At 40.2% G+C, this 13,834-nt stretch overlaps 1 protein-coding gene across 1 annotated transcript; it reads right to left on the bottom strand.

The window, feature by feature from the left end:
- Positions 1-280: 280 nt before the first annotated feature.
- Positions 281-9,416, bottom strand: amotl2a (angiomotin like 2a). The gene is made up of 11 exons (XM_026264025.1): positions 9,198-9,416; positions 7,750-8,544; positions 7,465-7,657; positions 5,786-5,930; positions 5,606-5,692; positions 3,834-4,129; positions 3,541-3,740; positions 3,357-3,458; positions 3,074-3,240; positions 2,449-2,616; positions 281-2,106 (listed from the first exon to the last, which is right to left on the bottom strand). The coding sequence occupies exons 2-11, from the start codon at positions 8,472-8,474 to the stop codon at positions 2,036-2,038; spliced, it is 2,154 nt and encodes a 717-aa protein (XP_026119810.1). The 5' UTR covers positions 8,475-8,544; positions 9,198-9,416; the 3' UTR covers positions 281-2,035.
- Positions 9,417-13,834: the final 4,418 nt, after the last annotated feature.

Genomic DNA, 13,834 nt, shown 5'->3' with positions numbered 1-13,834 from the left:
ATGTTCTTTTTGCGGCTTTGAGAGCAAAGCTGGAATGTGGGCTCTCTTCATGAAGACTGCTTGCCAACAGTGAAGCAGGTGGCAGATTTGTTTTGCTGTTGTGAATAAGACTCCCTTGTGCTTTGAAAAGAAAGATGTCATTCATGCCAAAGAAGGACACCGATAAGAGCAGCTTGTGTAGACTTGCACATGTGAAACATCTCAGAAGGACTCAATCACTCATACCTCCGTCTAAACGCAGCTGTCTTTACCGTTGAGACACAAACCAGATGACACACTGTCTTTGTAAAGATATATATTAAAGTTTTATTCAAATTACTGAAATGTTAAGTGACATACAAAACAATTCCCCATTCTTGAAGTTCACAGCAACATCCAAATATGGGTCAACCAGTTTGAACTGCGTTATCTACATTTCACGTCGCTAATGCTCATATTTTATTATATAACTTAATCGTAATGCAAATCTTTGGCATGTCCACATTACTAAAAACACCAAAAAGTAAAATAATAGGCAAAATATATTAAAATTCTCTCGTTTTAAAACAGCCCTTTCTGTAAACAGTCCAAGTAGTGAACAAAACAAGCATGACTCCGCTACAAAGCATTGACCAGCAATTGCGTCGCTTCAGAGCCAATAGGAAAATAAAAGTAGCATTTAATGATAGCGTGAAAGGTTAAATTAACATGGTATGATACTTATTACCCACATAGATAAGACGGTTTGTTTTCACGGTAACCTTTTATATCATAATCCCACTATAATGCAAGTGTAGTCTTGATTGCGAACAGGGAGAAACGTCTCTGTCTCAGAAATCAAGGCTAGTCACAGTCGCTACATTGAAGAACCTTTGAGTCAGGAAACCAAACCAGCTACGGCAGCACTACACAAATAAATAGATCCAAAAAGAGGATGGTAGTATAAATGCCAGTCGTCTGAACAAGGCTAAAGGTCAGACTGCAGATAGCCTTTTTTTTCCTCTTTGCAAGGGCATTTCGCCAAGGAGGATTGTGGGAAGATTAGCTCCGGCTTGTCTGCGAGGGAGTGGCATGTGTGGTGGTTGCAGTTCTGGGCACAAAATATTAATAATATGGCATCTGAAACATCAGCCCCCTGTCCCTCCTAAGGGTAACACTTCCCTAAGGGTCACTAATAGAGCATTTACTCATCCACTGTCCCCAAAAGGAGGCTTCCCATTCCTCTACTTAAATCTGGGAGCGAGAAGCACCCGCTGTCAGTCAGTTATAGTAAGAACGCCAACTGTAATGATAATTTAGTCAAAGGGAGTGCTAGTGAAGGTATTTACCCAACTATTCTGGTTAATTGTCTAATCCCAGGCCTCCAGGTTCAAGCTGTATTTGACCTCCTACAATCCAAACTATTCTTTTCTTGATATTTAAGGATGAAGCAGTTGCGATGGTACATCTACTATACATGGAGCACATGAAGTTAGATATATATTTGTCTGTGCTTTTATCTAGGAACGTGGGCTATAGTCTTACATGGGTCGGTATACTTAGATGGTAAAACAACAACACTGCCCTTGGTTGTTCCTCAAATGAAAAGCAAATGTAAAAACAAAAGTTTCACAACAGCGGGATATTTCTTGCGCTATTTCTCCATTCTGTCACACAGTCAGCAGCAATATTCATAAATACAAAAGAACATGTACAATGTGTTTATAAGCATTTAAGAAGTCTTGTGGTAGCTTTTTGGAGCTCTTTAGAGTACTGTCCAAGTACCTCACATTCAGACCATACATCTCATAGTCCAGGTTGAATGCCACCAGCTGAGAATGAACACTGTCCTTCAATGTGTGAAGGAACTGTCAGGAGAGCTCAGCTCTCCTTCACCAAAGATCAGTTGTAGGTTACTCCCACTATTCTTTCTTCTTTCTGTCTGGTGCTTCAATGGCGAGCTCTTCTCATAGCAAGCACAGGATTCTCTTGATATGGTTGGTCCTCAAATGGACATCCAGTGAGAATCTTCTGTGTGTAAGAACATCAGGCAGCATCAAGCTGAACACCATTCATCTCAGATGAGAATCTCCACCATGTCGTTTTCAACAGCGCTGTTGATCTGGTTTGCGTTGAGTGCAGTGGAATCTGCAATGAAATACAAGATCTTCAGCTTTGTTGGCTAATGCCTGGAGAGCAAACAAGGCGGGAAGTTTTACAAAACTTTGACTATGTTTTGTTTGAGTTCACTCCCCAATCGCTGCTTTGACTGTGCTCGGGTTACTCTTTAACCACTCTGGTTCAAAAGGGCAAGTATGCACCATCATTAAAAAAGTTCTAACCATCAAGCACTGTCTGTCATCTGATCCTACATAACAGATTTATCACATTGTAAGACAGTCAACAGAACTTATCGAACTACTCCAGAAATACCAAATAAATACAGTAAGTGACACAAATAAAGATGGGTTTATGCACAAGTTTACACACCAGAACTGAAAGCAATGGAAGATCGTGGAGCAGGTTCTGTTTTAGGGTTGGTCTCATCTGAAGGTTCTTCACACTGGGTGCTGCGGTCTCTACACTGGGTTTTGGCTAGCAGATGGGGCAAGGGGGGCAATGATGCGGCTGCTGTCTGGTCATCTGAGAGGCTTTTCCCTAAAATCGCAGACAGAAAAGGAAGCAGTTTAATTACTGGTTCCAACATAGGCATTCCACCATGCAAACATTTGCCATCCTGTAAACTCCCTTTACTATTCTGGAGAATCTATTCTAGAGAACAGCGAAATGCATTCCGTTTCACAAGATGTGTACTATTTCAAGAACACCGGCTAGTCGCCGCACTCATTTTATTTCGGTTGGCACATTCTTTCTTGGCGACATTACATAGACGCTAAGTAAAGAAGCTGCCAGTTGTCCAGTTGAAAGTGTATTTAATTTTTGGTTCAGATGTGTTACAGACATATAGCAGGGGTGTCCAATCCTGCTCCTGGAGGGTCAGTTGCAACCCTAATTAAACACACTTGAACCATCTAATGAAGGTTTTCAGGATTGCTAGAAACTTTCAGGCAGGTAGGTTCCACTGGAAACCACTGGCTATAGCTACTATGCTCACCTTTTGTTTGGGTGCTGCTGGCTGGGACAACCGTGTTGATGGAGGGAACAGATTGAGCAGGTCGCAGGCCTTGCGACTCAGGTCGGCCTTGATCCCGCCTTGACCGCTGCTGCATGACCTTTATAACGGCATCCTTCTCCAAAAGTTGAGCATAAAGTGCCCGAATCCTGATTGAACAGACTTCTTTGAGAAACAGCGCATGGAGACTACTGGGAATTTTTATAACAAATTTTGATTGACTTTCCAGTTTTGGATAGAGAAATGTAACTGTAAGTGGACATACCGGTTTTCCATCTCCTGATGTCTGTGGTTAGGGGACGGCAGGTCCTCATTGAAGCTGCTATTGGGTGAATGGCGAGGTGAATGGTTGATGATTGTTGTATCCCTGAGAAGAGCATTACAGTTATAGAGAAGTTTTATTTTAATTTCTTGTCCTGTTAGGCAGGGCTTCTATCACTTAGACTCACCTCTGAGCTGCAGCAGTAGCAGCGGCATCCATGGCAAACTGACGCATTGTGCTCTCCTCAAGATACTTCTGCTCCCAGCGGGTTATGTCAGCCTCCAGGGCCAGAACCTGCTCCTCTCGCTCCCTCAGCTGCTGATGCAGAGATGACACGTTAAGGTCCGAATAGGACCCAGGACTTGTTTGCTGGGCTTGAGACTGCCACTGAAAGAGAAAGGAAAGGTTTACTTGTCGAGCCCAAAACATAATTTTCTCACCAGTTTGGTGCACAAAAGATTGCCTTTTTTTGTGTTTTACCTGTTGTGCTCTCAGGCTCTTTAGCTCTTGCTCCAGTCTGGTCCTCAGTCGTAACTCCAGCGCCTCCCTCTTCTCACATGCTGCCTGCAACTGTGCCAGGGCGCTCTGCATTCTCTCCACCTTCTCAACATAAGCTCTTTTCCTGCGTAACTCTTCTTCCAGCTGCCTATTTCGTGTCTGAGCGGACATCAGCGCTTGCTCCAAGGCTTCTCTGCGCCTCTTCCATTCTTCTCCTGAGACGTGCAGATGCTGCAGCTCTTTTTCCAGACGTTCCCGCTCTCTAAGGTGATCCTCATCTATGGCGAGAAAGAGACAAACATTGTGAGAACCATGTAGCACGACAACTTACTTCAGTAAGGGTACAAGCAATGCTTGCTGATCACTCATCATGCCTAGCAGTCACACAGGCCACAAAATGAATGACCGCGCTGTAGGACTGGGGTGTGTCCAGAGCATTCTCTGGGCTGTAGTCTCATTCTAACCAATTCTCAGGGGATAAGCTTCCCACAAAAGTCTGGAACAAAAGAGGCAAGCTTGATTTACACATGTCTGTCTGGGTTTGCAGGGGAGTGGCCGAGTTTCCGCGTGTCCTTTGACCTGCACTGCAGACTGCTTTAGAATTCCCAGATTACAAAAGCAATTCAGTGAATTCCCATTTGGGATGCTGAATTCCAAAATGCTCTACGATGACTTGGCTCACACTTAAGCCCAGCTCCCTTGTTTCTGGGTCACTTTGAATGCCTTGTGAGATGGAAAACAAATTAGACAGCAATTAGTCTTCCTTTCTGCTACTACTCTGATTATACAACCCAAAACAAATGCCATTGGATGGAATGCAGACTTCTTATCCCCTTACGCACACAGGCACGTCTTTGTACCAACTGAATCTCTGGAATGCCTCTGAGGCAGGCAGTAAACATGGAAAGCAAATAGCTCCACAAGGTCATAAATGTTAACTTATACATCATCGTACTGAATCGTGGCTTGGACATGCTTATGTGTTGGCTCACAAGGAACATTTAAACATCCAGGCTTTTTGTTTGTGTTTGGTTCTGTTTCAGACTTGGAGCAAAACTAATTTTAATACACAAATATGAAAGATAACTTCATAGATAATCAAATCTTGGGGAACAAAAAAAAAAAGACCATTCCAATATGGTCAAATCAAATGCTGAACGACAACAACAACAATCCCTATTAGGATTAGCAAAACAAATCTAATTTACCCTAACACCGCTCTAAATTCTTTAGCACTAATATGCCCAAAAATGGAGAGCCAGTGCATAGGCCATCGGAAGGGGTGCTTAGGGCCTCAGAAGCTGAACTAGTGGTGGGGGCTGCTGGAAAGCATTCCAGGAGGACGGAATATCCCAAAATACCTGAAAATATTTCAGGAATCCAGGTCACATTTACTTCCAGTGTTAATGATGGTTGGTGGTCGAATTCTAAAAGCAACTATCTGAAATGCAGAATACAGCGTGTACCTAACAAGCTATTTACTGAACCCTAGGCACTTAAAATGGATTATAAAAATGTTTTTTTTTGTAATGGAACATTTCAGCTTAGCAAGAAATATTTAAAACCAAACACTTTGTCAGGAATCACATCAATGATAACCACGCAGTACATTATTGTTAGAGGAATGCATTGTTATGCCTACAACATAAACATAAAAAGTCAGTGGGAACAGCTGGGGCTGCTCGAATGGTTGCCCGCACGGTCCACACATTGGGAGAAAGATCAGTTATGGTGAAGCAAAGGGGAATTCTTACTTTGCTCAACCAGTTTGGCGAAGGCATGCCGACTCTTGTCTTCAACTTCCATGGCTGCTCTCTGTTTGCTGGCTGTTTCCAGGCGGTCTGATATAAGAGTCACAATTAGTATTTATCACCTCATACCCAAGCATGTAGCTCATATTTAAGACAATTACTCCGCTATGTGAATCATCTTACCCCGGAGATCTCTGTTGAAGTCATGAAGTCGCTTGATTTCACTCTCAAGCTTGTTCCTCATGGTTTTCTCAAGGGCTTCTCTCTTTGCAGATCCCTTCATAAGAGTCTCATAGGCCTCCGATATCCTCTGAATCTCCAGTTCAAGCTGAAAGAGAGGGGCAAGGCATTTTAATCTCTTTAACCTAAAGGAACTCATCAGTTTCTGGTTCTCGTTTACTTTCAGTGTATGGGAAAGAACAAGTTGGCCATTATACTAAGTATCTCCTTTTGTGTTCCCTGGAAGGATGGATGTCATAAGGATTTGAAACAACATGAGGGCGAGTATACAAAAGGATTTCCATTTTTTCGTCAACTATACTGTGTTTCATACACCTTAACATTATACAACAACGATCAGAGAGCAAGAATGACAGATAGGCAAAAACAATTCGGACAATAAAGGAAAAGAGAGAAGAATGTGCTTGGCTGAGCTCTTCCTGGTGCTTGCCCACAAGTGAATCACTCTCACAGAGCTCTTCAGCGACTGGGAATTGAATCAACATTCCAGAAAGAACACTTATGAGTCCCAGGTGTCTGCACATTCATCTCCCTACAGGGCGGGATGCCAAAGGCAAACGTGGGGAACAAAGGAAAAGTGCGTGTTGAAGGCACACCATTCAGAGACGAGGACAGTACTTCACACTATATGCACCTGTATGGCATTTGTGACGCAGAATATGGCTCATGAAAGAGCACATTTTTCCATAACGATTTAAACGGTCATTACAGAAATATCACAGTTCAAATTTGTACTCTAACAACACTATATTCATTTCATCTAGGTAGTTAAATTCTTAAGCATGATCCTGGGTGCCATGTGGGGTTCTGTTGAAGAGTGAAGGTGAAAAGGGCCATTCAGTCGGGGAATCCACAGCTGTGGGGTCTGGTTGTTGCTCTCTGCAGTTCAGTCCATCAGCTGTGGGCTACGCAAAGCCCGTTCTTCATTGACGGACACGTAGATGAGCGAAGACATCTGCTCCTATTGGCATCCCATTGGAATCCTAACAAAGAGGGCTACAGAACAACACAGGGAGGCCTCCCCCTTTGGCGTTGTCTGATTTACGATTTGCCGCGACTTCATCTTCATGATCCACTGTATACAGTTGTTAGAATACAGTTGTTCTGGTTTCAAGAACTATGTGGAAACTAAACTGAAATTCAATCTATGTTACGCCACTGAATGACACATGCAAGGAAACATTTCCAAAACAAACGCGCAAACAAAATAAACCCGTTTTTTCCCCTTGTTCTGGTATGACACTCTGGAATTTAAGTGATGCTATTATCACATTACAGAAAAATGCTTGGCATTGCAGGAATGGGTAAATTCAGTGTTGTTTCACATGCTAAATTAGTTACTGGGAATTTGAACTCAGTCACTAGGAAAGGAGTGCTTTTCAAATTAAATTGAACTCCTTGTGATCTTCTCCCTTGCGTGGATTCCTACTCAGCGAGAGGGCTAATCTCCTTATGCAGCTAGAAGACACCAACATTTCTTGTTTCCACAAGGTTCTTTATTCTGAGATCAAAATCAAAGAGCACGGCTGCCTTTTTTGCATCAGTGACAAAATGTGGAATTCATACCAAGAATATAACAGTTTTGGGAGGTTTCTAAGAAGAAACAAAAAGCCCTCTCTTACCTTCTGTAGCCTTGTTGCCTTCTCGTTGTAGCTCTCCACTTCTCCTCTCAGTCTTTCGTTCTCTTTAATGAGCTGCTCTACTTGGCAGTTGCTCACCGGGATGCTGTATCCTCCAACAATGACATCCTGACCAGCAGGGGTCAACGTGGGCAGGCCGCTATGGTGGGGCATTTGTGATTGGGTTGGAAATAACCTGATAGAGAAAAATAAAAAGAATTAGTATGCCAAACCACCCACAGTGTACCTATACCTAATATAAATAATCAAAATGTCAGTTGAACGGACCTGTGATGCTGTGAATGGAAAGCAGGGGGAGGCTCTTTGTAATAGTGCCCATGTTCCTGTGAATGACTAAGCATATATCCAGGGGATCTGACCATGAAGGGGTATTCCGGTGGTGGACCACGTTGGTCTGGCTCATGCATCGACCTCTCGTTTACAACAAGACCAGCGTGGTTATTGGAGAGCTGGGGGTAGCTATGCGATGAGCTCATGGGATTCCCGTCATGGGTACAGTTCCTCTCCAGCGAGAGCTGCATGAAGTGTTCGCTGAGTGAGCGAGCATGTTCTCGCTTCATATCCCACACTCTCTCTTCCTGCTCGGCTCCTCCAACCATACCAGGGGTCTCCAGGCTGCCGTGCTGAAGCCCTACCTCACCTCTCTGGTAGGCCAGGTACTGTGAGTGAGCCTTTGCTTCCTCATAAGTAGGCAGCTCCTCTGTGTGGAGCTGATAAAGGTGGCAGATGGGACTCTCTGAATGCTGGTAGTCCCCCTGATGCTCTTGGCCCTGGGGCTCTTGCCGGGTGGACAACTGGGGAGAAAGCGATTCCTCTTGCGTTAGGCTTTCCAGGGACGAACGAGGGCTTCCTGCTCCTCCACCGCTGCTGCCTCCACGCAGAGCCTGCTGCTGGATGGCCAACAGAGTGGGATCAGTAGGGTTTCCATAACGGAGCTGCTCTTGAATCAGTCGGTGCAGCACCGTGCCTGACGAATCCTCTGCCGTTCTCATTTCAGTCTTTGTTTTGCAGATAGTAATTAATGATATTGTTGTAGTAGATTTTTTAGGCTGGACTGTGAATCTGGTTTGAAAAAATATATAATTAACTAATGATTTCAAACAAAACCCTTGCTATTGCTCATCTATATTGCAACACTCTACAACAGCAAACACCAGTGAGTGGTGCCTCACTCCACATACTTCTAGCCTTTGCCCATAGCAACACCACGTTTTCTCAAAATACCACTGGCACCATCCTACAACCCCCAACATGCACTGGGGTTCCTCTTAAGTCTACACATTTTTAATAGAATTAAAAGTAAAGGAAAACTGGGTAGGATTCAATAACATTCCAAAGTTGAAAAATGATTTCCTACTACAAAGAAAAATTCCTATTTAGCGTATCACCCTTGTTTTACAATAACAACGGTTATAATACATTGAAATATGTCAAATGGAGCATTACAAACAAGACAAGATTCACATTATCTTTCTTTATTGTAGGTAAACCTGAAAGTGGCACCAAAGATGTTGTGTCTTTCAAAAAAACATTTAAGTCAAAAACGTTGGACTTATCATATAGCTCACAAAAAAAATAATAATAAATATATCAATAATAAAATCCTATTGCACAAATACAGTGTATTAAATAAAAGCATAGTTCACTGGTAGACACCAAGCAATGTGTCATAAAAAAGGACCATAAGCTACTTTAAAACGTTTTTAAAAACTCACCAAATCACAATCGCATCACGCCCAAAAGTTACGGACGACTTTCTGTACTCTTTTATATGTTTAACGATATAATCCTTAAGGAAATTCGTTGGGTACGGCTTTTATTTCCATGCGTATGTTTGAGCTGCGTGCGCGTCTGGAGAGCTCCTCCAGCAGACTGAGCTCAGGAGGGGAGGGGCTCTGCTAATAAATGACCGAGCTCCGATTGTTCACGGCGCCCGGAATGCGCGGAATGTGAAAGCTGCGAGTCCCTCGGGGATCAAAAGCAGTTCCGCTTGTCGCTCGGCCCCGCCTCCTCTCGGCGCGCGCAGGGAGAACCGCTCGCCCCCAAGCGGAGCGCGCTGCTGAAGGGGGAGACAAGCGGAACTGCATTCACTCTCAGACCCGTGCGCATTTGTCCAGCTTCTTGAAGGCGTTTTTGTTTGTAACGATGAGAGGAATGCAATAAAAGTCGCCGAGATCTGTAACCTCTGTTGTTCTGTTTTACTTCGCGTTCTTTTGATGTTTCAGTGTACTCATTAATTCCACTTGATTTATGTACACAGAATATCATGGAGAATTTGTACTTTTATGAATGTGTTACTTTGACATTTGGTGATTTTTAATTTTACTGGGTCTTTCAATATTGTTATACTTGGCTGATTTGCAAATCTTAAAGGGATAGGTCTCTTAAAATAAATAAATACATAAGACTATAATGATATTGAATAGGAGCCTCAAGTTGTTTTAAGCATGACTTTCATCTATGGAACATAAAAGACGTTGGGCAATTTTTTTTAGGGACTAGCCTAAGTCACCATTTTGTAAGGGGGGAAAAAGCTGTAAAGAAAGAGATACTGTGAATCTTTTTATTTTTTATTTTTTTGAAGAAATCCATACAGGTTTGGAACAACATTAGGATGAGTTTCAAATTTTTGGGTGAACTATTCTTCTAAGGCACACCAAATGAGAAGTGTTGTGAAGTATATGTGCTAAAAATATGTGACCCTGGAGCACAGATACAGTCATAAGTAGCACCAATATATTAGCAATAGCCAACAATACACTGTATGGGTCAAAATTAGATTTGTTTTTCTTATTTTATGCCAAAAAAAATAAATAAAAAAAATCTATATTAAGTAAAGATCATGTTCCATGAAGCAATTTTGTAAATGTCATATATCATAAATATTTGAAAAGTTTATTTGCAAAAACAGATAACTTTCAAAAATCAATTTGTCTGTTAGTTGTTTTTTTAATGTTGTTATTGTATTAGTTGGCAGTATTTTTTACATAATCAAAAAAAACCAAATGCAGTTTGATTGAGAGTAATTGGAAAACACAATGAAAAAAATAAAAAAATAAAAATAAGATTAATAATATGCATTGCTAAGGACTTCATTTGGACAGCTTTAAATTAGATTATCTCTCTCTCTCTCTCTCTCTCTCTCTCTCTCTCTCTCTCTCTATATATATATATATATATATATATATATATATATATATATATATATTGAACCCTCAGATTCCAGATTTTCAAATAGTTATATCTCAGCTAAATATTGCCCTATTAAACCATACATCAATGGAAAGCTTATTTATTCAGCTTTCATATGATGTATACATTTCAATAAAAAAAAAAAAAAAACCCTTATGATTGGTTTTGTGGTCCAGGGTCACATATATGACAAGTAGAAGAACAAAACAGAAAATTCATAAGAGAAATATGCCATGAGCCATGTGAGAATGGTTTTGAAGGTCTTTTGTTTGCTCTGGGCTGGTGAATATTTAAGCCGTGGCCCGTGCCAGTTAATTGCTTAGTGTGTCTGTGTGGATGATGAGGTGGGGGTGTCTGTATGTGCGTTTGAGGCATGCTGCCAACCAGCTGTCCATGGAGAGCAATCCTCTTCCACCCCTTAATCATGCCTCAGAAAGAGAGACGTATTGTTCTCTCTGAAGCAGACATTACAGGGGAGAGGTCTACCATCTGCTCGTATACCCTACACCTCCCTTACACACTTTACACAAACACTCTATTCACAAACACACACGCCTGACCCCGTCTCACACAACACACACCCTCATTTTATCACACAACATTCCACACATATGACACATTTATTCATAGTAGCTCCAATTTTGGTTTACAAAGAGATATAATGACAAAATGAGAAAACGTAGAAAGCCATAATGCTGTAGATGACAGTTACGTTCATAAAGAAACATAAAGTTTAAGGTTTGCGTGAGATTAGCAAAATATTAACAATGTTTTTCTGTTTTTAACTCTCTGGTTTCTGATGTACTAATAATGTGCCATGTGTATCTGCATTTTCTAACAATAAAATTGATTAAAACAGAATAAACAAATCATTAAAATCACCAAAACATAACATAGAGCCAGATTAATCTGTTAATTGTGAAAGCAATTACATTTAATCAGTTAAAAAGTTATGTCTGTGGAACAAGCAAGATCTAATTCAAAATATATGAGACTGTAATAGATGTAATTTATTGGTGATAAATATATAAACCTGGTTATTGCGTATATTCCAAACACATTTGGTTTATTTGTACAATTTCATAAATCCTATTACTTACTTTCATTTATTTATTTATATTATAATTCATTTGGTTTCAAAATTAAGTTTATTAGTTGAGGTTAAAACTCTGTAATCCAAAAGAATGATATGCCACAAAACATGATTTTTAAAATCACGCCTAAATATGTTTTGCAAATACATGTTGAATACACCAACACCTGCTCTGGAAAAGACACATTGGAAAGTTAGAAAGTCCCTGCATTTTGTGAATGGCAGCTGTGTGTAAAAATCAAGCCTGCACTTGTTGAGTAGACAGTTGGACACCATTCATTTCACATGCAAAGGTGTGTTTCTCTTTTTATGAAATATGCAAAGAGATAAACACGCTTTTAATTTAGAATGGTAAAAATAGTTCATTTGCATGCAGTTTCAAAAACAGTAGGTTATGCTATTTTTTACATTTGCCTATTCACCAATTTTGATATTAATATCCTATTGTTCATTATTATTTCCATTATTTTCTATTTATATATATATATATATATATATATATATATATATATATATAGATAAAAAAATAGTTCATATCAAAACTTGATTCTTGATTAATTTCATTTGGACAGCTATAAATTTGATTTTCTCACTATATATATATATATATATATATATATATATATATATATATATATATATATATATATATATATATATATATATATATATATATACACACACACACACACACACACACACACACACATTTCAGTCATAAACAAATTACCAATAAGATGTCTCAATAGCTGCCAATGTGGGCTTTCCATGTAAACTATTAGTTTCTTCTCCAATTATGTAATTAGGATTTAAATATTAGCATTGCTTTTCTAGCATAAAGGTGAACGTGTGATATCTAGAGAGACATTTTTCTTCAGAAAGAACAAGACTGAAGGTTAAGGAAAGGGGGGAAGATTGTCTCGCCGTTGATTCTCTTTGTCTTCCTAGAGAGGGAGGAAGTGGCCGCATTCCACACATTAGCATGTGCATTGGGGCCAGTGTGGCGGCCATTATGGGTGGGAAAAGTGGGTTGAGGAGAGTTTTCTACTTAATTAGGCTTTTCTTTAAAAACAACACGTCTACATGCATGAGCTACTGCATGTATGCAAGACAGTGGGAGCTCTGTGTGTGTGTGTGTGTGTGTGTGAGTGAGTGCATTTTTAGACTTTGAACAAGTAATCAAGATTACATAACAGTCCTGGGTTCTTCATTTCCTAATTTGTGTAAAAATGTAATAGATATGTGCACAGTAAAATTCCAAGACAATGACAGAAAGACAGGTCTATAATTGCATTTACAGACCCCTAAACGCACTTGTCTACAGCATAAATCCTGCACATGGCATCAAAGTTATAGGGATAGTTCACCCAAAGATGAAAATTACCCCATGATTTACTCACCCTGAAGTCATCCTAGGTGTATATGATGAATACAATTAGAGTTATATTAAAAAATGCCCTTGCTCTTCCAAGCTTTAAAATGGCAGTGAATGGGTGTTGAGATTTTAAAGCAAAATAAAGTGCATCCAACCATCATAAAAAAAATGCTCCACAAGGCTCCAGGGGTTAATAAATGCCTTCTGAAGTAAAAAGTATATTTAAAACTTCCGCTAACTGTCAGCAGATGATGTAGGACGTAAGTGAAGCATAAGAACACTATTCTTTACAAATGCTCGTTTTGTACTTCTAACCTCTTAACACACACACAAAAAAGATAGCTGGCGGCCTCAGATTAGTTGTTAGTTGTTTCACATCACACTCACACTCACAATTTGGACAAATTGTGCATCATTAGAAAGATCAAAGACTCCAGCTTTGACATTTGACCACTTTTTATTCTATAAAACTAAGTTGCAGGGACAGTAATTTCCTTGAAGTCAAAAGTGCAAAATAATCAATCGATAATGTATGTTGTTTTGAATAGAGTAACAACATGCATTCATATTCAGTCAGGCCTGCTGTGGTTTATTTGTGTTCACATACATAGCTGCACTGAACAGCGTCAACAAGGGCTTATAGTCCAAAGGTGTGCATACCTGAAGAAATATTGATATATTAACTTGTTTAC

This window comes from Carassius auratus, chromosome 6, assembly GCF_003368295.1.
Source record: "Carassius auratus strain Wakin chromosome 6, ASM336829v1, whole genome shotgun sequence".
Lineage (NCBI taxonomy): Eukaryota > Metazoa > Chordata > Actinopteri > Cypriniformes > Cyprinidae > Carassius > Carassius auratus.
Note: the sequence above shows the minus strand (reverse complement) of the source record. Positions and strands in the feature narration are given on the sequence as shown.

What these genes read in the sequence shown, in the direction of transcription:
- amotl2a (XM_026264025.1), bottom strand. Translation starts at nt 8,474, where the DNA reads ATGAGAACGGCAGAGGATTCGTCAGGCACGGTGCTGCACCGACTGATT. An exon ending in AGAGCCTGAGAGCACAACAG is followed by an intron (nt 3,741 to 3,833) that starts GTAAAACACAAA and finishes TTTCTCTTTCAG; the next exon opens with TGGCAGTCTCAAGCCCAGCA. An exon ending in CATCAGGAGATGGAAAACCG is followed by an intron (nt 3,241 to 3,356) that starts GTATGTCCACTT and finishes CTGTTCAATCAG; the next exon opens with GATTCGGGCACTTTATGCTC.